This window comes from Pipra filicauda, unplaced genomic scaffold, assembly GCF_003945595.2.
Source record: "Pipra filicauda isolate LSUMZ 115617 unplaced genomic scaffold, ASM394559v2 scaffold259_size1095435_pilon, whole genome shotgun sequence".
NCBI classification, from domain to species: Eukaryota; Metazoa; Chordata; class Aves; order Passeriformes; family Pipridae; genus Pipra; species Pipra filicauda.
This window is the reverse complement of record NW_024104375.1, coordinates 127,834-153,857: the sequence shown is the minus strand read 5'-3', so window position 1 is coordinate 153,857 and position 26,024 is coordinate 127,834. Positions and strand designations below refer to the sequence as shown.

The window sequence follows — 26,024 nt, the reverse complement described above, 5'->3', positions numbered from 1 at the left end:
GGTCTTGATGAAATTCCAGTTGAAGTCAATAACCTTAAAAGGAACAGCGTTTTTATAAAAAATTATGGTGACTACTCAAGAAAACCCAGAGCAAATATTTATGCCAGTGAAAGGATCTAAAGATTGTATTCGTGGCCCTGGGTTTCTGATTGAGTATCTTGGAAAATGATATAACAGGAAGTGTGATATTTATGGTTTCTTCCTTGTCTGTGATTACATGTATCTTTATGTTTTATTTTCATTCATACTGTTCTGATTTCATTATTTAGTGGTCTGTTTTTCTTGTGTTCCATGAAGTGTAGTAGTGTAGCGGTACCTGTAATTAACGTTTTAAGTCTTACATACTAGTTGGAAGTGTAATGCAAATTAAGGAACTACAAGCAGTTTGGTTTTATTCTGAGAACCAGCATTATTTGCTAACTTTTTCTTGACTTTAATTCAAAGCTTGGGAAGAGTGAATGGATTAACCATGACTTCAGTCCTGGGAAGCCTTTGATTCAGGCCCTTACCTCTTCCTTTCTTCCCTTGCTCAAAGTCTTCCATTATTCTCTCTGAAATTTACCACCTACCTGGTCCCTTTTTCCCCTTAAGTAACAAGATTTTAAAAAATGGAAAAGTACCAATTCTGAAGCCCCTTCTCGGAACTGAAACCTGACCCTGCTGCAACAACCATAGCTAAAAAAAAATTAATCAGATCAATCTGATGACTTCATTCCTCCATTAGTTGTCAAACTGCCTCCAGGAGTTTGGCTTAGTCAAAGGAATATCATTAGGAAATCTCAAGAGATAGGCTCCCACAGAGACAATCTGATCTTTAGGAAGAATCTCTTTGTAAATCTGGCTGAGAAATGAATGTGTGGGTGGCCAAGTGTATTTGTACATAGTGAAAATGTGTGCTGTCTGTGCAAATGCACCATTTAATGCCTTCATTTGTCAGTTTTTGTTCCTTTCGCAGCACATCAAGGAAATTAGTTGAAATTTCTCTCCTTTAAAACCAGTGCAAGTAATTGCTAAGGAAAAAGATAAACCAACACAATTTTGGAGAGAGAGGAGCCAGGGAAAGAGTAAAAAAAAAAAATATATCTGCAGATAGTTCCTCTCTTGGATTAGATGAAGTGAATAATTTCTGACTTGGACTTGTAGTAAATTGGAGGAATACTGAACAATTGGACAATGACTTTAATATGCACACATTTGAAATTTATGTACATATATACATATTATATTCCTTGCAAGCAACTATTCCTGACTGTATGTAAACATAATGTGGTGAAATAATGAGATTTTAATTGTTTTCACAGGTCTGAAATCTTGTCATGGCTTCCTGCTTCAGTACTTTTTGTGGGCATCATTTATGCTGGCTCTAGATCACTGTCTAGATTGGTAAGAAATGCACAAGTAGAAGTCAATTCTTTATTATCTCTACTTTGTAAACAGAGAACATTCCCTTCATAATGGTGTTTAATGCTGTTCCTGGGTTGAGGGGAAAGGAGGGAGGAGGGGTTTAAATAATACATCAATTGTTAATGGTGCTAAAGCAGTGGTTCAGTCCTATGAAGTATCAAAAAGCATCTCTGTGACAGTCCAAAGGACTCAGCATCTTTCCAGAATACTCAATGTTTTTCAGAACAGATCCTCAGTGGTCTGAATTTTGCAAGTAGGGAAGAAGCTGAAGAACTTATTAGCTGCAACTTTGCAAAAGGGGGAATGAGACTGTGGGATCTATGGGAAATCCGTCCAGGAAAGTGATGAAGACCATTTCAGTGAGAGCCTTTTGATTCTTTACCAGATTTGAAAAAATAAATTGAAAGTTGGAAAGAGATTATGGGAATGGTTAGATTAATCAGTTTTATGGTCCATTTGCATCACAGTAACCTATCAAATGTTTACAAGATGTCAAATCTGCTTTCATTAAACTTGAATGCTTTATACTTAAATTATATAGTCTTTCTTAAAAAAATAAAATAAATTAGTGACACGAATTTTTTAAAAATAATAATGTTTTACTGCTGTTATGCAGTCTGCAAGCCCAAATTCTGCACTAGTTCCCTTCTGCATTCTGTCAGTGCATCTTACTGTAACTCTAGAGCCAGCTTGCTCCTGTCAGCTCCTAAACCCCAAAGAAGATCAAAAGGGAATTTTTTACAGGATTCTGATTGTAGTGATCCCTTGAACATCTCAGTAGAGAGGCAGAGCAGAAAAGGACAGGAGGTCTCTGTCCTCATAAACAAGGTTGGAGGCCTCATCTTGGAACCAAATAATCTTGTGAAAACAGGCCTGTGCTCAGAAGCCCCTGCTTCCACTTTAGTTCTGTCTCAGGGTGATTGCATTTACTTCCTCTTGGTTCCTTGTCAAAGGAAGTTCCATTGGCCTTCTCTGGTGTAAAGCGAGCAAAGATCCATGAGAAGAGCCTTGCCTGGAAACAGCAAAAAGCCTTGGCAGCAGCATCTTTTCTGCTTGCTCACCTGGGTGGTGAAGGAGTTATGAATCACATCCTCTCTGCTATTTCTTCTTACTTCCTAGTCATGCAGTCACTTACTGTGTTTCCCTCCTGTTCCTGCTCTGGTCATTCATGAGTGAGCTGCACTGGAGTGGCAGAGGGGCTATGAATGGTTTTGATTTATATCCCAAACCTTTCTTAAGGAGAATCTCCGATTTCTGAATGGCTTTTTGTTGTACATGAATGGGGATTTAGAGGCCTAAGTCTGTGGCCGTTTTAGGAGGAAAGACAAAAGGACAAGTAGTCTTAGGTCGTAGTTATTATGTACTGCCTTATACTGGGACTGGGAGCATATTCGAATTAAGCAAGTTTATTCCTAAAGCAGAATTTATGTACACTTTTTTGATCAAATCCAAGGAGACCCGCTTTGAAACACTCCTGTATACTGGCAGGGCTACAATTTTATCTCTGTTTGTGCCTTTCCCGAGAGGTGCTGGCAGTCTCCCCTGCCCAAGGGTTCAGGGGTGGAAGTGGAGGAGGACTGCTTAGCTCTGGACTGTGATGCATTAACAAAAGTATGCAGAGCTGTGAGGGGAGGTTTGTACAGAGTCAATTCACCCTGCCTGCCCAACCAGTAAACCTTTCTTTTCATAACCCACTCACAAATTCAAGAAATAGTCACATCAAAGGCAATAGACATATGGAGAAGGTTAACTGGGCTAGGCAAACTGGAGCCATTGTTGGCTCCAAAACACATTTGGAAGAGCCAAAAGCAGAGAGGAGGAAAGAAAAACCCAACAAATTGGCTTCACAAAAGGAAGAATGTAAATTCTGCTGTCAACTTTCCTTGTTTATGGCTATTTCTTGTATTTCATATTACTATGTCAGGCTCAGGTTGCTCATGTTGTATACTTCTGGTTTTATATTCTCAGTTGAGAACTGGCTTTCAGAACTGGTGAAGCTGTTTTGTTTGTGTGATTTTTTGTTCCTTTTTAGTTTAAAGATGTTAGAAGTTACCTTGGTGTAACTCCTGTGTTTATGGATCCACCTCAGCTGTCATTATGACTTAAAATGTTTAATTAGCGATACTTATCTGGCTTCATGGTAAAGAAAAGAAAATTACAGAAAATACAGATTTCTGAACGCGAAGTCCGATTTAAGAGATGTTTGCTGCTTATATCACCTGATACTTAAAAACATGGACATCACTGAGAAATTACCTCATTCTCTACTTATGTGATTTAAATACTATACACAAGTGGGGAAATACTGCTTCCTAAACTGACTTAGTCTTTACATTATCTTAATCAGAGCAGAGAATTGCTTCTGTTTCAACTGTCTGAGAGACCATGGATCTGATTTGGAGGAAGTATTATGAACCACTAATTCTGGTTGGGTTTGCCTCCGGCAATGAGTGTTTGATTCATTATTGTTATCACTGGGTTTTGTTTCTTAATGATTTCATGTTGGGATGGTGTCCAGATGCCTCAATGAGTACAATTTCAACATCACTTGTGTATGAACTATTGCATTTCTACCCTAATTTTGGGCATCTCTTCCTAGCAGTAACTGAAAGCAATCACCTAAAGTCATCTTGCCCACAATTCTGTTGCTAGGAGTCACACTGTATTCTTAGTACCAGTCGACAGAGATGGGAAAACTAATGAGAACTGTTTACTGTGGAGGGTGCAGATGTTGGATCAGAGAAGGAAAACTAGAGGCAGAAACCTGGAACAAATCTTACTGAGGTAGCTGTGTACAAACAAACTGACTGAGCACTCAGAAGTGGGAGAAGCAGCAAGCAGTGCTACAGCAGGGCCTGCATTTAAAGAAACCTGTGCCATGTGGTAATGATTGGAGTGTGTCTAAGTCCCTTTTAGGAGATATGGCACGGGTTTACAGTTTAAAAAACAAAAAACCCAAACCACAAACATGTGGGACAGCTGTCTCTAGGAGGAGTGCCCCTTGCTATGTGCGTGACTGTTCTGGGTTGATTTGGGCATTTTTGTTCTCTCCCAACGGCAGCCAATCCCAGTGTTCCTCACTGTGCACAACGCAGCAGAAGTTATAACCTGTGGGTTCCAGAAGTTTGTGCAGAAAGAGGTAATTGATCTGTTTATTGATACATTCAAGGTAACTACTGTGATATAACTGCCCTATAACAAGATACTTAATTTCTTTTAATACAAGCAGCATTACTACAGTGTGCTATTCTAGTCTCTCTGTGATAGCTGGTCATTAGTGATACCCAGAGAGAGTTTTGCTGTTGACAGGTATACTGATACGAGATATGAAACAGGGCATATGTGTATCACCAGTTTGATCTGCATTTTTAAGACCGGTTTGATCCTGCTTGTTTTTTCCTTTTGAAAACTAATATTCCCTCTCTGTCATAATTTTAATGTCCCCACATAAAAATCTCATTGTTTGAGCTGAGAGGGAGAAGGACTGGGTCCTTATATCTAACCAGTATAATATATCCAGTGTGTTGTATGATTATAGATAGATCATATCTCCATATGAAATGCAGGAGGAACAGTGCATTTTTAAATTTGTTTTGAATTCTTGAGAGTCTGCCCTAAGACCTGTCAAAGTCAGGTAAATAATTCCTGCACCCTTTAGTAAGAGCTGAGTTTGTTTCTCACAAACTGTAATAGGAAGCCTTCTTTTTAGGCTTTTCTTGAAATGTTTTTCTAATTGACTAAAGAGCTGCTGTATGAGCTAACACGGGGAAATCATTCATCACAAAGTCATTTTTACAGTGACCTCTGTCTTGCTGTAAAAGGGATCTTCCATTCATTATATCTGTTGTCTGTATAGAAGACAAATAAATGACCCATGTTTACTACTTGTGACAAACAGAAGAGGTCACTAAGGTTATGCCTAAGGGACATAAGAGTGTGTACCATACTATGTCCCTGTGACATTGTCCTCTGATTAGTGTCCCTGTCAAGGTGTTTCATATTTTCCTTCTATGTCACATGCTTATGATTCCTCTCTTTAAAAACAAAAGCACTGCAGACAAGGATAATGCAAAGACAGGCCTTGCTGAGAAGCTTCTCAGGAATAATTTTGTACCAAAGAATTGGGAAACTTTCATGAGTTTAGATCAAGACTGATTTGACTGATATCTTTTATTAGGTACCTAATTAGTACCTAATTAAGAAAACTCAGTATTTGAGTACATACATGACACAGTTTTGGTATAATTCAAGTTAAGTTTGAGGACGAGGTATGAAGTTCATGCTGGTTTTAGATTTTCCTGCTGGTAAGTAATCTGAAAATATAAATCAAGTTGAAGTAGGCTAATCCATAATCCTGATTCTTCTTTTCCAATTTAAATTTGCTCAGCCATGCTTGAATGTAATGGGCTGTTGAATGCTGCTAATTGAAATTTTAATGTGTTTGGTGCAATAAGATCAGCTATCATCATTTTCCAGTTTTTGGAAGGAGAAAGGACTATTTCACCATTTTTATTGTTAAATTTTAATCTTTTAATCATGCTTTCTTTTTTACAGCAGACCTCTCATCTGAAAGTCTGTAGGTAAGCTTTTAAAACTACTCACATTCAGATTCAGACTTGTTTTGGCTCCAGCTTCTCTATTTGCTTCAGATAATGGCACCAGAACAATGAAGAATGTCAGGCACATTCCTGTGGGCGGTGAGCCTAAGTTGCAACATAGGAGTAATTAAATATTTTTAAACTTTTTTTAACCATTACTTGAATCGATATGTTTTTTCTTCTTACAAAAATAAAAAACGACAGAAGACCAGTCTTCCTGAATGAAAAAGCAGTGCTCATAACGTTTTTGGAAAGGAGATGGAAACCAGGTTTGAAGTTCCAGTGGGTGATCATAAACAGTATCAGAAAGATGATTAATGTGTTAGAAAATAGCTAAAAATACCTTTTGTGAGAAATAAAAGGTAAATAATATCTATTTCTGCTAGAATAATTCATTTCAAGGTGGGAGTATGTCTCTTCTGCCATGTCTGAAGTGACAGGATGAGAGGAAATAGCCTTAAGTTGCACCAGGGAAAGTTCAGATTAGATATCAGTAAAAAATTTTCACCGAAAGAGTGGTTAGGCATTGGAATAAGTTGCCTAGGGAGGTGATGGAGTCACCGTCTCTGGAAATGTTCAAGAGGCATCTGGATGTGACACTTGAGGAGATGGTTTAGGGGTGATTATGGTGGTACTGGGTACTGGGGGACAGATGATCTTAAAGATCTCTTCCAACCTCAATGATTTTGTGATTCAGTGATAATAAGCTACACAACCTACCAACCCTTGATGGCCCGGGTTGTTTAGGCTTCAAAAAGGAGATAGAAAAGGACAAACAAAAGTCAACCAGCCATGTATTAAACGTTTCATTCTATGCCCCCACATCCCTTGAAGAAAGCACACTTGTTATTCTCCACATCCTGTAATCTTTTAGCTGTACTTAAGAATGGATAATGTTGGGTTACTATTTAGTATACTTAGAGGCATTATCTTCCTAATTTCTTCCTGTTATTTCCATTATCTAACTTACTCTGGCCTTGTCTACACCACTGGATTATTGTCAAGGATACTGGAGTTTTTTATAATCTTTATTCTGTCTTTTCCTATGCCCCTAGAGAGCAGGAAAATAAGCTCCCAACCCAAGTCTATGTTATTATTAATAGTGACAGTCCACAGAAATTCGACATCATTGTATTCAGTGTAGCATGAAGAAATACTGACTCAGCCACAGGTTGAGAATTTATTTAACTTAAGTCAGTGGATTAGGAGAGGACTTACATTGTCCTTAAACCATTTCTAGTGTAATACCTCTCATTTTCACTTTGCTCTGTGTTCTGGAGTAACACCATTACTTTTAAGGGAGTCACTTCTGCTGGAATTATTGTAACAGGCAGTTCACCTTAATAAAATAAGTTTTTGGTAGCCATTCAGACAGAAATTGGTTGATTTTGTCTTTCTGAAGAAACCTAGGGAAGCCAGATGGCAAGTGAAGAATAATATTCTCTACCAAAAAAAATTGATTTCATCACTTCTGAGATGCTTTTTGCTGCTTCTGTTCCGTACAACTTTGCTGTGTATGAGTTACAAAGAATGCATGAAGTAAAACTTAATTGTGGTGGCGGAAATTGCTTTTTAAATATAGAATAAAAAACTGAAGTGTCAGTGTAAAATTAAGTGGATTTGCCTCTACTTTGCTGAGAGTACAAATCCAAGTTGCAAGCTTTTGATCTTGTGGTTGTTTTTTTTTCTCTTCTCCACAGTGTGCTGTTCCTCCTGGCAGCAGCAGTGTGCCTTCCTTTGTGTGACACACAGGTGAGTTCTGCTTAGTAAAGCAGCTCTAGTTAGACCCTGATGTGTGACATTGTGTTAGGATACGAGGGATGCAGCTTTTACTTGTAAGCTAGGGTAGGATTCCTGTGAAGGAACTGTAAATGTTTCCTGTTGCTGTGTTGTAGTCGTGCTGGTTTTACGGTGTTTGCATCATGGTAAAACCTCTGAGCAGTCTGGACATGCAGCTCTTTGGTGAAGATAGTGGCTGGGGAAACCATGATTTTACTTCTTACAGGGCTTACAGCAAATCACTTAGGTTTGAGTTAATTGCATGTACTTTCAGAAGGTTCCTAAACTAGTTTTGTATTCATTCTACACACTTTCTGTAGCTACTGGAGAAAGAAAGGAGGTACCTCCAGAGAGTGCTCCATCCAACAAAGGTTTCTTCATTGGAGATTCTCATTTGGAGACCTATGAAGGCTGCTTCCTTGCTTTAGACACTTCAGTTAATATCTGAAGTTGGATGAATCTGGAACTTGTCTGGATTCATCTGATCAAATGTGGCCATCGGAAGCATTGCACTTGCACTAGCTCTGCATAGTCCATGGAGCAGAGCAGGAACTTCTGATATATGATACATCTCCCTTGAAAGCAGACATCTCAAAATATTTGGTTTTACCCATTGATTGTGAAGAGGGCCTGCTTTGCTCAAGGGCAGATGTCTGAAGCACTCTTTTGGATACTCTGATTAGTTGGAGCCTTAGCTGCTGCAGAGGCTGAGAGGAGAAAGGAGACATGACAAACACCTTAGTGATGGTCCTCTGATCCTTTTGCTCCTCCCTGATTGCCAATACAGGACTAAACAGACTGAGGTCCATATGATTGGATTGTTTAAAATGTTGTACATAACTGAAGGAAATAGAACCATCCCTGTCAAGACAAGCTGAGAACCTGGGTAACTGGCATATGCCAGGTCTCTAAGGGGGACAGGAAGAACTTCAGTCTTCCCAGTCTTCTTTAGTCATCTTCTCTTTCCTTTTAGCATTGCTCCCACTCGCTGTACTTGCTTTGGGAAGTTAACTGCAGGGAAATCACAATATGTATGTTTACATGAACATGTTTTTATTTATGTAGATGTTCTTTATTGCAGTTTGATCCAAGTGGTTATTTATGGGCTCTAATTCACTTGGTCTGTGTTGGTAAGTAATTTTCTTTAAGAAAAGACTTAGGAAGAGTAAATATTTTGGAGAAATGAGCTTTATTATGAAATTACCGATATTTGAGATTCTTTACATAAGAAACACTTGGAAAGAATGAAGATCAGTAAACATAAGAAAAAACGTTCCTATTATAGCTTTTATGCTGAAAACAACATCAGAATAAACTAGGTATTGCAGTCTGTTAACAGTGGATGAGAAGATGCACATACAATTTTAATCAGCACTAAGCTCTTCTGGTTGTTTTTTAATGGTTACCTACTGAGAGACACTTCTTTCTAAGAGGAGAATAAACATGAAAAAGGCAAACAGTAACTTGTAGTTAGACCTTTATTGCACACACAGATTTTATTTAAAAACTGACAAAAATACTCTAAAATATCATGGAATATGGTCCCAGAGGAAGGATGTTGAAATGCTGGGGTTTTTTAGGCAATCATACGCATTTTTTAAGAATTTTAACAGTGAGTCGCATAACCCATCAGGTTTTCTTTTGTCTTTTTTTCAGACTAAACATTGATTCAGATAAATCATAACTCTTCCCTGAAAAGCTAGAAACAGTCAGACCCAGAAAATCTGAAGAAAACAAGAGTAGTAATCTTTAACTAGGAGATTTGTGTCCTTTGGAGCATTTGGGTGGATAATCAGTAACTTGTATTTGATTCTTACCTGTCCTATAGACTGAGTGACTCATTCATATGTTAAGTCTTATCTGCAGATTAAGGATGATTCCTTCTTTATTTCTTCTATTCAAATTGTAAAATTTTCAGGGCAGAGGTAATGTGTTTATATGTATTTGTGTCTAGAGGAGGTCTACAGATCCCATTCTAAAATGTTGTTAATATACAAATATGAAATAGGAGTTTTTTTCCTCTAGGAAATATTATATATATATAAACATTTGCTCATTTAGAAAAAAGTAGAAGCTATGGATTTTTTCACATCAAATACTTATTTGATGTAATGAGTGATGTTACTGCTTTCTCAAAGCCAAGTGGTTTCACTTGTAAAGCAGTGCTTGGTCATGGAGGTGGAAAACTGCTTAGAGAATCTTCAGAAGGGTTCTTCTGAGTGTTTGAAACATGTAGGAAGCGCCAACAAAATGTTTATGCTCAAAATATAGCTTCTTTCCATTTCTTTTGGTTTTGAGAGTTGTTGATTTGACTGTTGGTTTTTGTGTAATTAGATTTCCTATCAACTGAAATAAAGATGCTATAAGAAAGGGCAAACAGATGAACCAACTTCCTGCATTAAGTATATCGAGACAGGGCATTAGAGAAAGGACATGGGTTCTACCCTTTGCCTTGTCTAGCAGAGGCAGAATTGGGTTACATCTATTTCAGTGTTCTACTGGACTTAATTTTCATGTTCTGGTTCTCTCTGTGAATTTAAAAAAAAAATACCCCAAGGCCTTGAAGAAAGAGTCTGAAAAAATAGAGCCTGAAGCTGTATTGTTTCTTCCATGAGTGCTTAAAGCTTTACCCAGAATAGAAATGTGAGCTAACCAAGAGGTGGGTGGGTCAAAAATGTAAAGAACCTGAGAGAACTTTAAATAGTGAAGATAGGTCAGAGCCAACAGCTCTACATAGGGGTCCACACAGATTAATATGTCACAGAACTTATCCCCAAAATCAAGTGGGCTGAAGAACCCATTCTGTGACACTTTTCTGTATGTATTTACGCACAAAAGCACGTACACACACACTCTCCTTTGTAGCTGCTGTGAGCTAGAAGTTGTCTCTTCCTCAGAAGAACTAGCAGAACCACAAAGCATGACTGTACTCTGAGATGATAACACTTTGAAAACTATTAATTTGAAGCGATAGGTTCATTTTACTCATGGTTTAGGAATCCTTTGTGCTGTGTTGCTAAACTGTAATTCAGAGGGGTTCACGTCTGCCAGTACCACGGCCAAACAAGCTGTTGTTTGTCAGAATGATTGCATGTTATGGCAATTACACATGTCATTTCAATTACAGGGGCTTACAAAGTATTTCACAAGTTGTGGAAACCTGGCTCCTTAAGGTAGTGTGTTTTCATATTCTTTTACAAAGAAAGAGATTGCTATCAAAGGGGCTTAGAAACACATCTGTGTAGCAGTCAGGTAAACTGTAGGGATCTCTGCATTATCAGCATAAGCTGGGCCACTCTTGGTTAATCATTAATGACTTCCCTTGCAAGAGGAGCCTTATTTATTGTTGGTAACAATAGCATGTGGTTATTGATAGTTGTACTGCTAACTGGGACACTGAATTAGTTTTAAACGTTGTGTTATCCAAGGGTGATGACTCAGTCCTGGAAAAAGAACCCCTAATTACTGGCACAGGTGTTAAGAGGCAATGTTAATTTGTCTTCATGTGGAAAGCTGCATGGTTTGAATCTGTCAGTACTTCCCTTTGTGACAGTCTCAGAAGTGTTCAGCAGTTGCTGACTTACCACAGGACTGAAATGGCCAAGTGCCTTAAGCACCTTGAAACCTTTCACTAATCCCGTTTGCTTGTTAGAACTCCGACCATGCAATAGTAGTCTTAGAATCAGATGGCACTACATGTTCACAGTGTCTGTAATCTGCTGTCGTCTGTATAGATGGAGATGGATCTGTTGCCACTGCATGTTATGTATATGTTCATAATATGTGCATCTGTAGAATATGGATAACCTCATTTATTTCAAAACCATTTTCCATCTCTGGTTAAAGGTTCTAAATTTTAGTGAGTCTCATTTTACTTCACTTTAAATGAGACTTCCACTGACATAGTAACAACAGAAATAATATGTGAATTATGTGTAAATTAATATGCTGATTAATTGAGAATTTAGCTAATTTATTAATATCGATAAAGTTATTACTATATTATATTCATTATATATATAATATAATGTTACTATTACCTAACTATATTATATAAATTAATATAATGGAGTATTATAGTGTTATAATACTGCTTAATATACTGATCTCTTATACCAAATGAACTGCTTTGCTAAACGAGCACCTTTTTTTCTTTCCCTCCTCTCCCAGTGATCTGGACCAACAGTACATCAACTATGTATTCAGGTAAAATGAATAAGTCTTTGATACACCATAGCTGGTTTTATGTGGTATATGTTTTCATTTTCAACCGTGGCTTGTTGAGGAAACTCATAGCTACCACTACTTAAATGTATTAATTTAGAAGGACATTCACTGAAAGAACAGTGCTAAACTGAATGGCTTAGCAGATGAATTTTTTTGGCTCTGGTTATGGATGGATATGCCAATATACACCTGAGAAGGTAACGAGGTGTTAATTATGAATTTTTAAATCACCATGTGCACAAGTGATCTATCATTTCCAGAAATAATATTTACAGAGTAACTCCCTGGCAATACCCCACTTCAGAAAATAAAACTTGTACAAAATTGCCAGAAGGGGAGGTAGTGATTACAAAAGTACTGTGTGCAAAGAACATGAGCAGTAACTGATTGTTCAGAGTGCTGTTAGTGGGATTGAGTAATTCAGACTTTCAGTTGTTTTTCTGATTTGGAGATATAAAAGTGGCTTGTTATTTTTTAGCTAGTAAAAGAGCCTGAGTCACCGACCATATTCCCCTGCTTTTTTAAATTCAATCCTTTCCTCAAAGAGCCACACAAGTCAGAACATTCAGTGTACTTGGCTTCTGTTGGGTTTTGGTGAGGCTTTGTTTGAAGTAGAGCATATAGAAACTTGATTAGATTCTCCTTCATCCATATGTTGGATGCCCATTCTCCTCCATCCATATGTTGTATATGTTGACGTCTTCTTAGGATGGTAGCTAGAGTCATATGGGGACACTATGAAATATGAATAATAAATTCAAAGAAAGGGTAGTCAAAAGGAATGAAAGAGGGAGCAGAAGTTAGGAATAAGCATAACAAAAGTAAAGTTGTACTTCTCTGTTTGATTAGATGTATGACCACATGAAAGATCATTGATAGGAACACATCAGAGACACCAGTGTAGGAACATTGCTTCACTTCAGTTCCCATTTATCTTGTAACATCATCCATATGATAACAGTGCCTCTCTTTCTATCTTAGTTCAGTCAAATCTCCTATTTCGATACATAAGTAATGCAGGCCTGTGATTTTGCCTCTATATGATTCCAGTGTCTATTCACCAGGGTCCCATTCGTGGATAATATCTAAATATCAGTTTGCTTGAAGTGGTCTCTTGTTTAAGTCAGTTGTTTTCCGTCTATGCAATGCACTATGAAATGCAAAGCAAATCAGTTTTATGCAAAGGAGGTAGATGTGTTTATTGAAACTTTGGAAGAATTAGTTATGGAATTTGCAAATAGCTGCCACATGCAGAAATAACCCATGAAGTCTTGAATGAGCTGTAGCTGGTTTTCTGTGTTGAAGGGAAAATAATTAAACAAGCAGTAAAATCAATTGATTTTTCATTTGGCAGTTGCCTGAATATGGCTTTCAGTTGTCATTTTAGTTGAAAATTGCACATAGGCCTGAACCTTTAAATTCAGATTTTGGCTGAAGGTCTTAAATTTGCAGCTTTGTTTGAAAAGTCAGGGCTGGGTGTCTTCTCTGTTAATCAGCGATCATGGTCCTTTGGAGTCTGTGAACTTGTGTCCAGCAGAGAGCAGGAGTTCCACATTACATGGAAAGTATGATTGTTTATTTGGAAGCTTTTGAAAGGGAGAAACTTCTTGCTAAGGAGCTGTGAGGTGCAATGGTATGTATTTTAAAACTTTTCTTTTTACAAAAAACCCATACAAACAAATAATCCAACAATGGATTTGTGCAAATTGGAAGATGGCTATTTTCAGCATCTGCTTAAAAAACAAAAATTTGTTATCAAATCTTCCAAAGATTTTCACCAATAAGAGGCTTAAAGGTCAGCATAGCTTATAAGATGATGGTGCAAAGCAATTGCTGGAAAACAGGTGACTGAGAGGAGGTAGCAGGCTGGATGCTTCTTTGTTTGGCTTGGGTCTATAGATATCTATATACGTTTGTATTTCTTTGTATTACAAAAGCTCACAGTCCATAACATTTGGACTGGGGAAAACAAGCAGTACCATAGAAATGGGATAAGTGACGTCTGATTTCTTTTAGAGTTTTGTTTTGTCATAATAGCTGACGATGTTTGAAAGGGTGTGAAATTTGGTGGAAGCTCTTTCCACGTTTGCAACCTCCATGGCATGCCACCTCCAGTATTTAATGGGACTTAAATCCTTCTGCTGCAGAAGGCACTGGCAGGGTTTGTTTCTTTGTGAGACCTTCGAAGAAGCTGTTCAGAGTGTTTGAGAGCTATGTAGAGCTGTGTACACACAGCTTTACTGCACAAGCTTAATTTCTGTAGAAAACAGTCAAAAGTATTTTTAAATCTCACTGAGCAGAAAAATATTCTCCGAATGAACTCTAACTCCTCAAAGGCAGCTCTGGGTCAGAATTACTGTAAACCTGGGTTTATCTCTGTGAGAGGGTGCCCAGTGCTAAATTCTGTGATTTAGCAGGTATTAGCGTATGTGCTGCTTCCTGTACTCAAGGCTTCTTGAGGACTGTTTTGGCCATGACAGAATCCCAGTTCCACCTCCAGAATAGGATACTGTAATGTGTACTGGAGATCTTGCCTATACAAGCATGATTGTATGATTCTATGATTTATGAAGGAACTTGCTAGTGTGGTATTAGTGCAACTTTCTCCTCTAAGCATTATGATCCGTGGGTCTTTAAAGCTGCTTATTTCTAACCTAAATCACACAGCCGGCGTGCGGCTGTGCGGGTAAAAGAAAGCAGCTGTGTAGGCACAGGCAGATAGAATGTAGAATCATTGAATCATTTAGGTTGGAGAAGATCCTTAAGATCACCGAGTGCATTAACCCAACACTACCAAGTCCTACACTCGCTAAACACCGCATGTACATGTCTTTTAAGTACTCTTGGGGATGGTGACTCAACCACTGCCCTAGGCAGCCTGTTCTAATGCTTGATAACCTTTTCAGTGAAGAAAATTTTTCCTTATATGTAGGAAAACATATAGGATTGTAACAGAAGAGGCTGTTCAAAGCATTTCTGTTTCAGTATGAAAGCACAGTTGTACTCTCAGTGTAGAGACTACCTGCATAGAGAAGATGGAAAGTTTTGCACCACATTGCTGAATGTTAGAATGTACCAATATGTTAGAGTAAAAAATATATATTCTGATTAAAAAGAAACATTAACTGTATTGACTTTGTTGGATGTTTCCAGAGGTGCAACTGAAATTAGCAAAGTCTCCTAACATATACTGTCCTTACATGCCATGCACTGTTTCTTTTTCTAAAATCTGGAACAGTTTGGGAGGGAAAGACATCCTAAGAAAATGTACATGAATGAGAACTTTCCAGAACTAAACAGGTCTGAAGAAATATTTGCTGATGTTGAAAATATTTCTCTCTTCTCACTTCTCACTAAGTTCTTCTCTCTTCATCACTTACAGCACGATTATTCAATGGCTTTTAAAAAGGGAGCCAGGAGCAAGTGTAAGAGGGAAAGCAGAGCTGTGCTATGCAGAGAAGGGAGGAGTGAGGCACCATCCTGTTCATCCCTCTCCCTTGTGTTTAACCATCTGGGGCAAGGAGAGGGAGGAAGAGAAGGGGGGCAATATGCTTCCAAGATACTCCCTCTGATTCTCCAATTCTCTTGATCCCACCTCCTTTTTTTACTACACTATTGTATTTTCCTGTACTCTGACTTCTGCATTGGTGTTCTACTTACTAGTACTTTTTCTAATAATCTTGTATTTTCTTTATTCCTTTCTGTTCCCCTACTTTTTATCAAGAAAGGAATTTCTCCCCCCCCTAGAAGGCAAGAGTTAGTGTGAGGGGAAGGGTAGTAATGTCTGCCTCACATGTTGAGGGATACATAATGTGTCTTAGAAGCAGGTTGCAGCTCATCTTGGACTTTCTCCTGTGCTGAGGCAGGTAGAAATATGTTAATTCTTGTGGAGAACCTGTCAGGAAGTTTCAGTACATCCCAATATCTGTCCCAGTCTGATCTGTGTTCACAAAGGCATACCATATGGCCTAGCAGCTACTGGTGAGGAGAAAACAGGCACTTGAGAGTTTCAAGTGGTGAAGGAGTGACACTGACAAAGGTATGAGGTAAAGGCTCTACTCTATGCAGCTAAACTAAATCTGGATTCTGGAGGAGCTGCTAATCTATCAGTTTTGTGAATTAAAAACGCTGCAGTAGATTTTCTGCATAAGAAGAGGGCAGCTTTGCAGGCAGAAATTAATATTCTTGCTGACAAAACCTCTTTTTAGTCAGAAAGGAAACTGCAGGTGACCCAGCCCTCAGTATTGAGTACAGGGAAAAAAGAGAGGAGCAGAGAAATCCAGCACTGGGGTTTTAGTTTTGCTGCAGCCTGGTATCCAGACTGTCCTACTAGAAACCTTTGAATCCCTCATCTGGTTTTTCAACATCTTTGTGTCTTTTCTATTGATGCTCTGTTCAGAGCAGAGCTACAGTGCAGCTGTAATGCCATCTAACCCATTTGCCTTAGCCTGCCCCACACTTCACAAATAAGGTTTTGTTTTCCTCATATGTTTTCTTTGGTTCAAAACCTGGGATGTCTGGTAGGATTATCAATTCCTCTTGGTTGCAGAAGGAAGTTTCTCTCTGAGTTTTCCCAATCTCGGTGTTTTTTTATTTAAAATTTAATAGTGCAAAAAGGAAGTGGAGTAACACAGTTTAGTCGTAATTCTCATCACTGTTGATACAGTTTCCTTTCCCCTACCAGTCTCCTGTTTTCTCTGTTTCTCAGTCAAAAGCAATAGACCTTTGCTTCCTTTTCTCTCTTTAGCAGGAAACTGAGGAATTGGGCCTGTTTATTGTGAGTTCCTCTTGGCGTCCCATGCAGGGAGAGCACCCGTGTGTGGGGAAGAATGTGGGGGGGAAATTACCTGCTGTGATCTGCTTTGCCTTCTTCATTATCTTTGTGACAACTGCATCATTTAAAAACATGTATAAATGTTGACAGTGGGAATGTACTGTAGCAGCTGATGCCTTTCAAAGACATACAGAATGCGAAGCCTAAAATACCTGCCTGTCTATCCCTCATAAACCCTTTCCTTCTCCAGCCCATTATGTTCCATGGCTGATTTCAGTGACAAGCTCCCCCTCTTGGGCTTCCTTGGCCATGGCATTTCCATGCTCTTGGCAGTTCATTTTGCTGCTGGTGCCTCTGTGAATGATGCTGGAATTCACCAGAGCTTGCCGAGGGCAGGTCACCAAGTGCAGTAGCCTGATCATGTAGAGAGCTGGGACGAGCTGAGTGAGCAGGTTTCGAAATAGTGGCTGTGTTAACACTGGAAAAGGGAGTTGGCCTGGAATGCTTTAGCATTCATAACATTGATGAATGTCTTTTTACCTCTCTAAGTGCAGTGCTTGTTGCTTTTTTCAAGAAGAAGACTCTGTAGATGCTCTTTTGTCCTTCTCCCACTTATCCTTAGTGTTTGTCATCGATGTATGTTGTTAATTGGAAGAAACTGTAGCTCTGCTTTGGAGACATACATGCTTCTCCCATCTTAGAGTGCCCCACAATATGTTTCTATAGCCTTCTAACCTTGGAAACAACTTGGAATGAAAAAATTTGGGAAAAATCAGAAATTTAGAGGAAGAATCAGTAGCACTGAAAAAGGCTCTGTACAGCCTATGCAAACTCAGAGGATGAAGTCTTTGTAAGACCTCAGAAATCTTAAGTGATACTTCAGGTAAAGGACTGGTTATAGTAGATTTGCTTGATCACTTATTTGGGCTGTTACTTCTGAAAAATCATTTGGGCTGGTATTTAGTGTTATTTTCATGTGTTTTTAAACTTATTTAAGTGCAGTTGTTCTGGCATAACACAGAACAACCACCATACATTGCAGCTTTGATGGTTTAAAAATGGGACAGCAGGAAAAACAACTTTGCTAGGAGGGTAGGTAGAGTGGCCCTAGGACAAGTTACCAGAGACGTGGAATCTCTATGCTGGTAGATTTTTGAGACAAAACCACAGAGGGCCTGATCAAATATTCATGATAGTTCTGCTTCAGGTGAGAAACTGTATTAAGTGACCCCAGAGATTCTTTCCCAATCAACTTTGTTTTTCTTTTAATTGATACTTATGCCTCAGTTATTCTACTTAACTGGAATAAGTTTCACCATGAAAAAAACAAACACAAACCTGTCAATTTATAATGTTCAGCCCTTGTCATATATTCTGTAGTATCCAATTAATTAATTTTTTAAAATTTTTCTAGTGTGGTGCTGTTGGCCTCTGCGTCCCATCCAGCAGGTAAAGTGTATTGAGTTGTTCCTTTTTTAGGTTTTCATATTGCCTTTCCTTTCCATGCATGTTTCTAGAGACCATACCCTCTAGAATTTTAGCCTTGGATATGACCAATAATATGTTATCGTGTAGGAAGAGCAGAGAATAGTATATAACTTGGTGTAATTTGCATGATATTTCCTAATACCTTTCTTAGCTGCCCTTTGCAAAGAAGCAGCGCGGGATAGACAACAAAGAACAGTTTTTGAGTTGGTGCGTGGTAAAAAACAAGGATTCCCTGGGTCAACATGGCCTCCCCAGCAGGCCATATAGAACTGAGTTTCCTTCTCTGCATTGCCCTCAGTGCTATGCAGAGTGTTGGTTTTGTTGCTTTCATAAGAGGTATCCCATTGCTTGAGCCCATGACAGGATTTGAAGTAGCAACAGATCAAATGGTAAAAATTGAGAACTTTGTTATTTTATGGTGGCTAATAATCCTACCATACTGATGTTTTTATAGTTAGAAGGGTAAAGATGATCACCTGTTGCTTTCACTAGACATTTGTTCAGTCAGAAATCAAGGAAGCATTTAAAGAAACATAAATTCCCCTTTTTGCCTGGTGGTGCATATTGTGTGCATAGCCCCCCCCCCCACACACAGGATAGACATAAATGTTAAGCAGAACAGTCCTGAATTTGAAAAAGTAAAGGATGGAGCTTCCTGGAAATCTGTAGAGCCTAAAGGCTAGAGAACTCCAAGAAATTGTTGCTACCAAGAGCAACCAGGGCCCAGGTTCCTGGAAATTCAAGTACTCAAGAGCTCTACTTGGACCTGGGAGAACTTAAACCTCTCAACATGCTATGTGTTAGAGAGTTCAAATGCCAAAGACGGAAGCAACCACCATATGTGTGTGTTTCCTGTTACTTCAGTAGGAATTATGTCAAACTCTATAATAAAAGAAGTGGATATAATGCATGTCTGTCCACTGGCAACTGTTGCTTAAGCAGGATTTTCTGTATACTCACAGAGAATACTTTTACATATCCCTTTTCCCTTTTTCAGCCAAAGGCAGGAACTGGCTAAAAGCAAGGTCAGAAAGAAATCATTAAACACACCAGAAATGTGGAAAGCATCATAAATGAAAAGTTAAGCAGCTGTAAAGGCTCAGAGGAATGTTAAACTAATAATGTTCCTGTAATTGCTTTTCCCTTGCTTGTAACAGTGTTCCACTGAGTATATTGCTTTGTCCCTCAGGTGATCTCTTCAGTGCCTTGGACTTTCCATTCCTGTACTTCTACAGGTTTCATAGCAGCTGCTGTGCCAGGTAACGTTTCTGTAACAGGACATGTAAATGTTTTCAAAATAAGAGAGCACATTGACTTCCAGCCTTGACTCTCAGTTAAAAATTTTGGAGTATGTAAAGCCTTAGTTATACTAGTTTCTACTGGCATAAGCCAGTAAAAATGCAGAGAATATACATCTGTGCATATCTGTGGATATGCATTTGGGGGTCTGAGATTCAAATGTGCTGGAATTTTATGTGTTTCCTTGAGTGAGCGCATTCTGATCCGGAGAGTTCCCAGTCACCAGTAAAATAATTTTTACCAAATGTAGCAAAGCTTTGATACATAGCATCTCTCAAATGCTTCTGAAGTCGGATTAGCCCTAGTAAAACTTGCTGTTTGCAGCGATTACAAAGTATTAGTCTTCAGCAGTATATGGCTGTACATGGATTTATTTGCCTGTACATCTTGTTATTTGGCAGAATGCTTTTTTGGGGTAAAAAGGAGAGGCTTTAACAAGCAGTCCATTATTTTGAGAAGCAAAAGTTCACTGCCTAATAGCATAATTCTTACAGGACAACATAAATATGTTTCCTATAGATCTTAATTATCTCAAAAAAAAACCAACTTATTCCCATCTTTTCCCTTCAGTCTTTTGCTAAATAAAAGTATTTTCTTTTTAGAGGGGAAAAAAATCTTTTCATGCTAACTGATAGCAAAAATATTTCCTCATTTTTAGGGTTTTTCTTACTAGTATCCAGATTTTCCATTAAAAGGGGATATTAAGAATGATTGTTAAATAATTTCCAATGTACATAGGTTTTTGTTATGAAAGTGACTTTTTTTTCAAGGGTGGACTATCCATACTGCAAGTAGCTTGTAGTTAGGTATTTTTTTGTGAAGGCAAGGTCTAACTGCAAGCACTAATGGATATCTGTCTAGCCCAGATATTCTTCTCTTTCACTTCATTAGAATTTTAACACTTGTAGCCTCCCACTTCTGTTTCCATTGCCCCACCTTCAGCAGATGTATAGTAGATAGCACAGTGCACTGCAGGAAGGGGGAAAGGAATGGTTAGATGGAGAAACAAGCATCTCATTTGCTCTCCTACATCTTGTAATCCAGTGTCTTTATAGACATAAAGGATTTGGAGGAAAACCTATACAATGTAAAATAAGGGCAACTGATACAGCTAAATCTACTGCCTCTGCAGAATGTCTGAAGCATTAGCAATGAGGTGCAAAATGCTCAATCTATTTAACGAAATAAATTGATGTTAATTGTGGCGTCAATATTTAGGTAAACATTCCCATGCTTTGCTGTTTCACTGTTTATCTCTGAATTACACTAAACGTTATCAAATCTCTCTGACTAAAAACCCTTTGCAGCAGAAGATCTGAAACAAACTTAAGCCAGCTACTGGACTCTAAAAAGTCTGGGCAATGCTGGATCATTGAACTAACTCATTTCTCAAAATGGAATGTTCTGCTGCTCAGCACTTCATCTTCTGCAACAAGTTGCTGAGTTTGGGCCTATCTTTTATCATCAAAACAGCATCTGCTTCCTTGTCTTCGGGCGTAGCAGGTAGTCCTTTAGGATCTCATGTTATGGCTCAGTGTAAGAAACGCTAGTTCCTTCTACTCCTGGGAAGTTATCTTACCTTACTGTTTGGTACCTGTACTGACATGTGGCTGAGATGGAACTTTACCACGTGTATTGAGCAGGAAACAGCACTTGGCTGATATACAGGAGCCCAGCATGGAAAATTCTGACCCAGGGAGCCAGCATTTTCCACCCTTCCTGCTGTTGTAGAGAGGGGACCAACTGCACTGCATCACTATCCAGAACAGCATACCCTCTGCAAATACCAAGGCACTTTTTGCTTCATCACTTGTATGTGGTATTGATCCTATCTCCTTTCCCATGCAGCTTCCCACAGTACTTTGTAATCTCTTACACCTCACAGTAATTTTTGCCTTACATATTCTGAAGTCCTTTTTCTATTCCCTGCTTGCTGGTTTGCACTATTTCGCTGGTTCACATCCAGTGGGTTGTACATAAGTCAGAACTGAAACAAACTCTGGAACCAAGGCTCATAAGTTCTGTAAAGTCCAGTGAAATGTGGAACAGTTTCCTTTAGAGTACTCTTGGCTACAGGAGCATTGGGAATTGCTGTGCGATATGACTTGAGAATCAAAATTCTCCTAATTGTCAGCAGAAAACTTTGGAGCATCCTGTTCCCAGCACTACTGAGTCATCTATTTGTTATACAGTAGAGATGTATTTGACTTCCTAATTGGAATTTAGGTTCCATGAGATTTAAACAGCTTGAAAGCTTCAGGCAGAAACTTTCCACTGGATATTTTTTCAGTTCAGGACTCTGTGGAGGTTGAAGTGAGTTGCCAAACATGTGTGGTTCCTGTCGAAATTAGCATTGCTGTTATTCAGGGCCATTTCAATGCCTGAAGTTAATATTTCACCTCATGTTTCCAATAATCTCTACTTTTCTGATTATGCAAGTGCATTAGAGACCAGCCATAAGAGCGTCAGACTTACTTTACTCAGATTCTAGTCACTGACTGAACAAAACCCAAGATGTACCGGACATAACATAAGCTCCTTGTCCACCAGCTTTCTTTACCCAAATGGGATTAACACTGCAGTTCTGAAAACCAAGGTGCCTGTAAAAGGTTGTTTAGTTGAAATTAAGAGACTTTATTAACAAGCTTTCCCTATCCCTTGCAGTGGGCTGTTGGGATTCTTTCTGATGTTGCACACAGCAAAGCTAAAAAGCAGCACAACCTCAGGGCAATATGCAACCTGGAGTTTCCTTGCAAAGGTAAGAGACCCTCACAGGAACACAGTGAATCTGGGCTTCTCCCCGGGAGAACTGAGGAATTTCTGCATCTCTCTAGTTTCCCTTGCTATTCCTACTTGACACTCCTAGGGCCTGTCTGTGCAGCCTGCATGTAGAGTTGAGACAACAAGTATCAGGTGCATAATACACCAAGATCATTAGCTGAGATGAAATACTGTGTATAAACTGAGCATAGTGCTTTCCAAAGCAATCTATACTTTCCAAAGGTGTTTTGGAGAAGATTACTCCTTCTGAAGTGGGTGCACCAGCTGTTGTTTGCAGCATGCCTTACCTGAGCCAAAAGTTAAAACTAGTTCCCTGAAGTTCAGTACCAGAACTTCCATTGATTTTGGAGCAGGGGAGAGCTGTGGGTGTCATTTGCCTTAAGATTAACAAGGCTTTTGACGGTATGTCCCACAATATTCTTATATCTAAATTAGATTGTTACAGTCTGGATGGACAGACAACCTGATGGGTAAAAAAAATGATGATCAGGTTCAGAAGGTGAAAGTTAATGATTCCTACTGTAACTGGAGGCTTGTGACAACTGGAGTGGTGCAGTGGTCTGTCCTGGGACCCTTCCTGTTTAGTATCTTTATTGAAGAGTCAGAGGTGATAGAGTGCACTCAGGTTTGCAATGGACACTGAATTGGGAGGACCAGTCAATAGTGCTGGAGGACAAGGTTGCCATCCAGAGGGATCTGGACAGGCTAGTGGAATGGGCTAACAGAAATCTTAGAAAATTCCTCAGTTACAGATGTGAAGCCCTGCACTTGGGAAGGAAGAGCGCCTGGCAGTAATACAGCTTTGGGACTGCACAGCTGGGAAGCAGCTCTGTGGAAAAGGAGCTGGGGATTTTGGTAGACAGCAAGCTGGACAAGATCCAGCAGTGTGCCCTGACAGCTAAGAAGGCCAAAAGGATCCTGGGTTCTACTTAGAATAGCATAGACAGTAAATTCATGGAAGTGATCATGCCCCTCTACTCAGCACTTGTTAGACCACATATGGAATAGAGAGCCTTGTTTTAGGCACCTCAATATAGAAGAGACATTGATAAATGGAGCGAGTTTAGCAAAGAGCTGCCAAGAAAGCCAGGGGACTGGAGCACTTGCCTTTAGGGGAGTTGCTGCTGGACCAGGCTTGTTCATCCTGGAAGAGAGACAACTCTGGGAGCACCTAACAAATAGCAGCCACCCAGTAGCTATGGAGAAATTATCAAGAAGACAGATCCAGGCTATTCACAGTGGTGCTTAGGGGTCTGTGTGTAAGATAAAAATAGAGGTTCAGAGTGGGTATAAGGAAAAATTATTTCACCCCAAGGACAAATCAGGCAAGGGCAGAAGTTGCCCAGGAAGGCTGTGCAGTTTCCATCTTTGAAGGTTTTCAAGCCCCAGCTGGATAAAGCCCAGAGCAACCCAGTCTGACCTCCTGAGGTCCATTCCTACTGGAATTATCCTATGATCTGAGGATTTAGGGTCTGACTGTGCTTGATTTAAGTTATTAACAACTGATTTGTTAAATTATTGGTGATGAATGCAGTCAGAAGAGCTTGTCAGACTCCTTTTCCCTGGTTAGATTTTACTTAGTTTCATCACTCTCAGCTAGGTCATCTGAAAACCACAACCTTCCTATGTGGTTTGTGATCACAACTTTCCTTCTACAGTGAAATGAAGCTGTTGCCTTACAAAAAAAAAAAGTAGACTTGCATAATATGCTTGTTTAGAAACTGTAGTCAAATGAGTCTGGTTTTTCTGAGGATAACAAGAAGGGAGTGATATGGCTTGCTTTGTGCTTTGCAAGCTGTTCCACACTGTACAAGTCTCACCAGTTTGAATTTCTTCCAAACATTCTGACTGTGCAGATTTCAGTACCTTAGCTTTCTTCTCTCTTCTTGGTAGCAAGTCAACTGATCTAAAACTTGCTCATGAGTCTTTTTTTTTTTTTTTTTTTTTTTTTTTTTTTTTTTTTTTTTTTTTTTTTTTTTTTTTTTTTTTTTTTTTTTTTTTTTTTGTTTAACATTCTGAGTTGGAGATGGGAATAGCTGCCTCTGCTAGTGGGTGTGGGTGTTGTGTGTGAATGAGGGTAAATGGTTCTACATGTGGTATTTATGACCTATCTGAAAAAACTGCAGGCAAAAATGTGTTGTGAAATATATTTTAAGCAGATTTGCGTCCTTCCCAGCTGAAGTGGATCAGAGCCACAAAGTCTGGACTGGATCAAAGCTTTCCCAAAGTTCAAGGGTTTCTAGATTTGTGGGGGTTTGGCTAACTCTAGACATAAGTTAGACAAAGTTTGTTCTAGCCACTGTTGTCAATGAAATTATGTGCCTTTATAGCAACTAAAAATTTGCCCCTATGTCACTGTGAGGATATAATCTGTTTTTCAGCCTTAAAAGTGTGTACTTTTTAACATGCATGGTTTAATTATCTTGTTTAGGAAATTTTTTGTAACAGCACATTAATCCTTTTCCTTTTGTTGTAGCTTCTGAGTGCTCAAAATATGTTTTGTCTTGAGTTTGAAGAGGGGAATGAGTAATGAAGACATGAGATTTATCTGTAGCACTAATAATTTTATCAAAAATAGCAGTTTCCCTATGTCTTTGACTACTGTTTTAAAGCTTGCTATAAGGCTTATTTAAGATTCTGCTGTACCTATCTGGGGATGCATGAGGAGCATGGAGGAACTGCTGCTCCAAGTACTGAAATGCAGCTGATTTGGGATTAGAAGTCAGGGAACGCTTGAAAAATTCGGAAACACTATACATCAGTTTTAGAAAGGGATCAAAAGACACTGGAGAGACAGACACAGATAGGCAGAAAGCAAGAGCTGAACTGGAGCTTGCCTGAAGGGTCAGGGCTGATCTCACAGCTCCTACAAAATTCTCCCAAGGAACCTTCTATCTATAAGGAACTATAAATTTACATATGGGGTAGTTAAGAAGAATCCTATCTGTATGATCGCTAATGCTGCTTCCTGCAGGTGTTTGAAAGTGTTAGAACTATGTACTAGTCCAACTCTGCACTGCACGGGTATGAGAGTTGTGTCAATCACATCTTAAATCATCACAAGTGCAGAAAAGCAGTATTTAACTAGCACTATAAAAATCTGTTTAAATCAAAGTGTGTGGCTCCTGTGAAAAAAAAAAACAAACGACCAAAAAAAAAAAAGAAATTAAATTAATGTGGGTAAAGAATAAAGGTAGAAAGTATTTGAATCTGGACTTGCAGAATGGTATTCAGTGAAAAAAAAAAACCACCTCTGGTCACGACAACAGCTTTGCCTTCCCACATGAGCATTTTTCTTGGATTGAGTAGTGCCCTAGATCATCCTCTTAATCTCTCAGAATGACTGGAGTTTTCACCAGCAGTTGGAAAGGAGCAGCACTAGAGGCCAGAATATGTTTATCTTGCAAAAGAGCCAAGAAAGGAGAATGCTGTAGTCCTCAGACAGCAGCACAGGCCTCTAGGGAGGTGCAGAGAATCGGAAAATCTGTTTTCCATGTGGATGCTTTGTACCTATCTGACTGACGAGCTGGGCCTGAGATTGTTGCCACCGCTTCATTTCCAATGAACTAACCATGAGATCTGATCAGGCCTGCTTTGCACATCCAAGGAGACATTCTTTGTGAAGCCCACATATTTGGCCTCCTCCCCTCTAATTTTTCATTCACTTATAAATT

At 39.0% G+C, this 26,024-nt stretch overlaps 1 protein-coding gene across 4 annotated transcripts in view; it reads left to right on the top strand.

The window, feature by feature from the left end:
• TMEM241 (transmembrane protein 241) overlaps nucleotides 1–26,024 on the top strand; it is a 56,660-nt gene that overhangs the window by 8,518 nt on the left and 22,118 nt on the right. For all 4 annotated transcript variants that reach the window (XM_039382134.1, XM_039382132.1, XM_027715862.2 and 1 more), the window contains exons 4-13: nucleotides 1,302–1,383; nucleotides 4,466–4,543; nucleotides 5,959–5,984; nucleotides 7,703–7,754; nucleotides 8,863–8,911; nucleotides 10,909–10,954; nucleotides 11,952–11,987; nucleotides 18,197–18,231; nucleotides 19,460–19,529; nucleotides 22,234–22,327. In XM_039382134.1, the coding sequence (XP_039238068.1) occupies nucleotides 1,302–1,383; nucleotides 4,466–4,543; nucleotides 5,959–5,984; nucleotides 7,703–7,754; nucleotides 8,863–8,911; nucleotides 10,909–10,954; nucleotides 11,952–11,987; nucleotides 18,197–18,231; nucleotides 19,460–19,529; nucleotides 22,234–22,327 (568 nt within the window). The remainder of the gene's footprint in view (nucleotides 1–1,301; nucleotides 1,384–4,465; nucleotides 4,544–5,958; nucleotides 5,985–7,702; nucleotides 7,755–8,862; nucleotides 8,912–10,908; nucleotides 10,955–11,951; nucleotides 11,988–18,196; nucleotides 18,232–19,459; nucleotides 19,530–22,233; nucleotides 22,328–26,024) is intronic.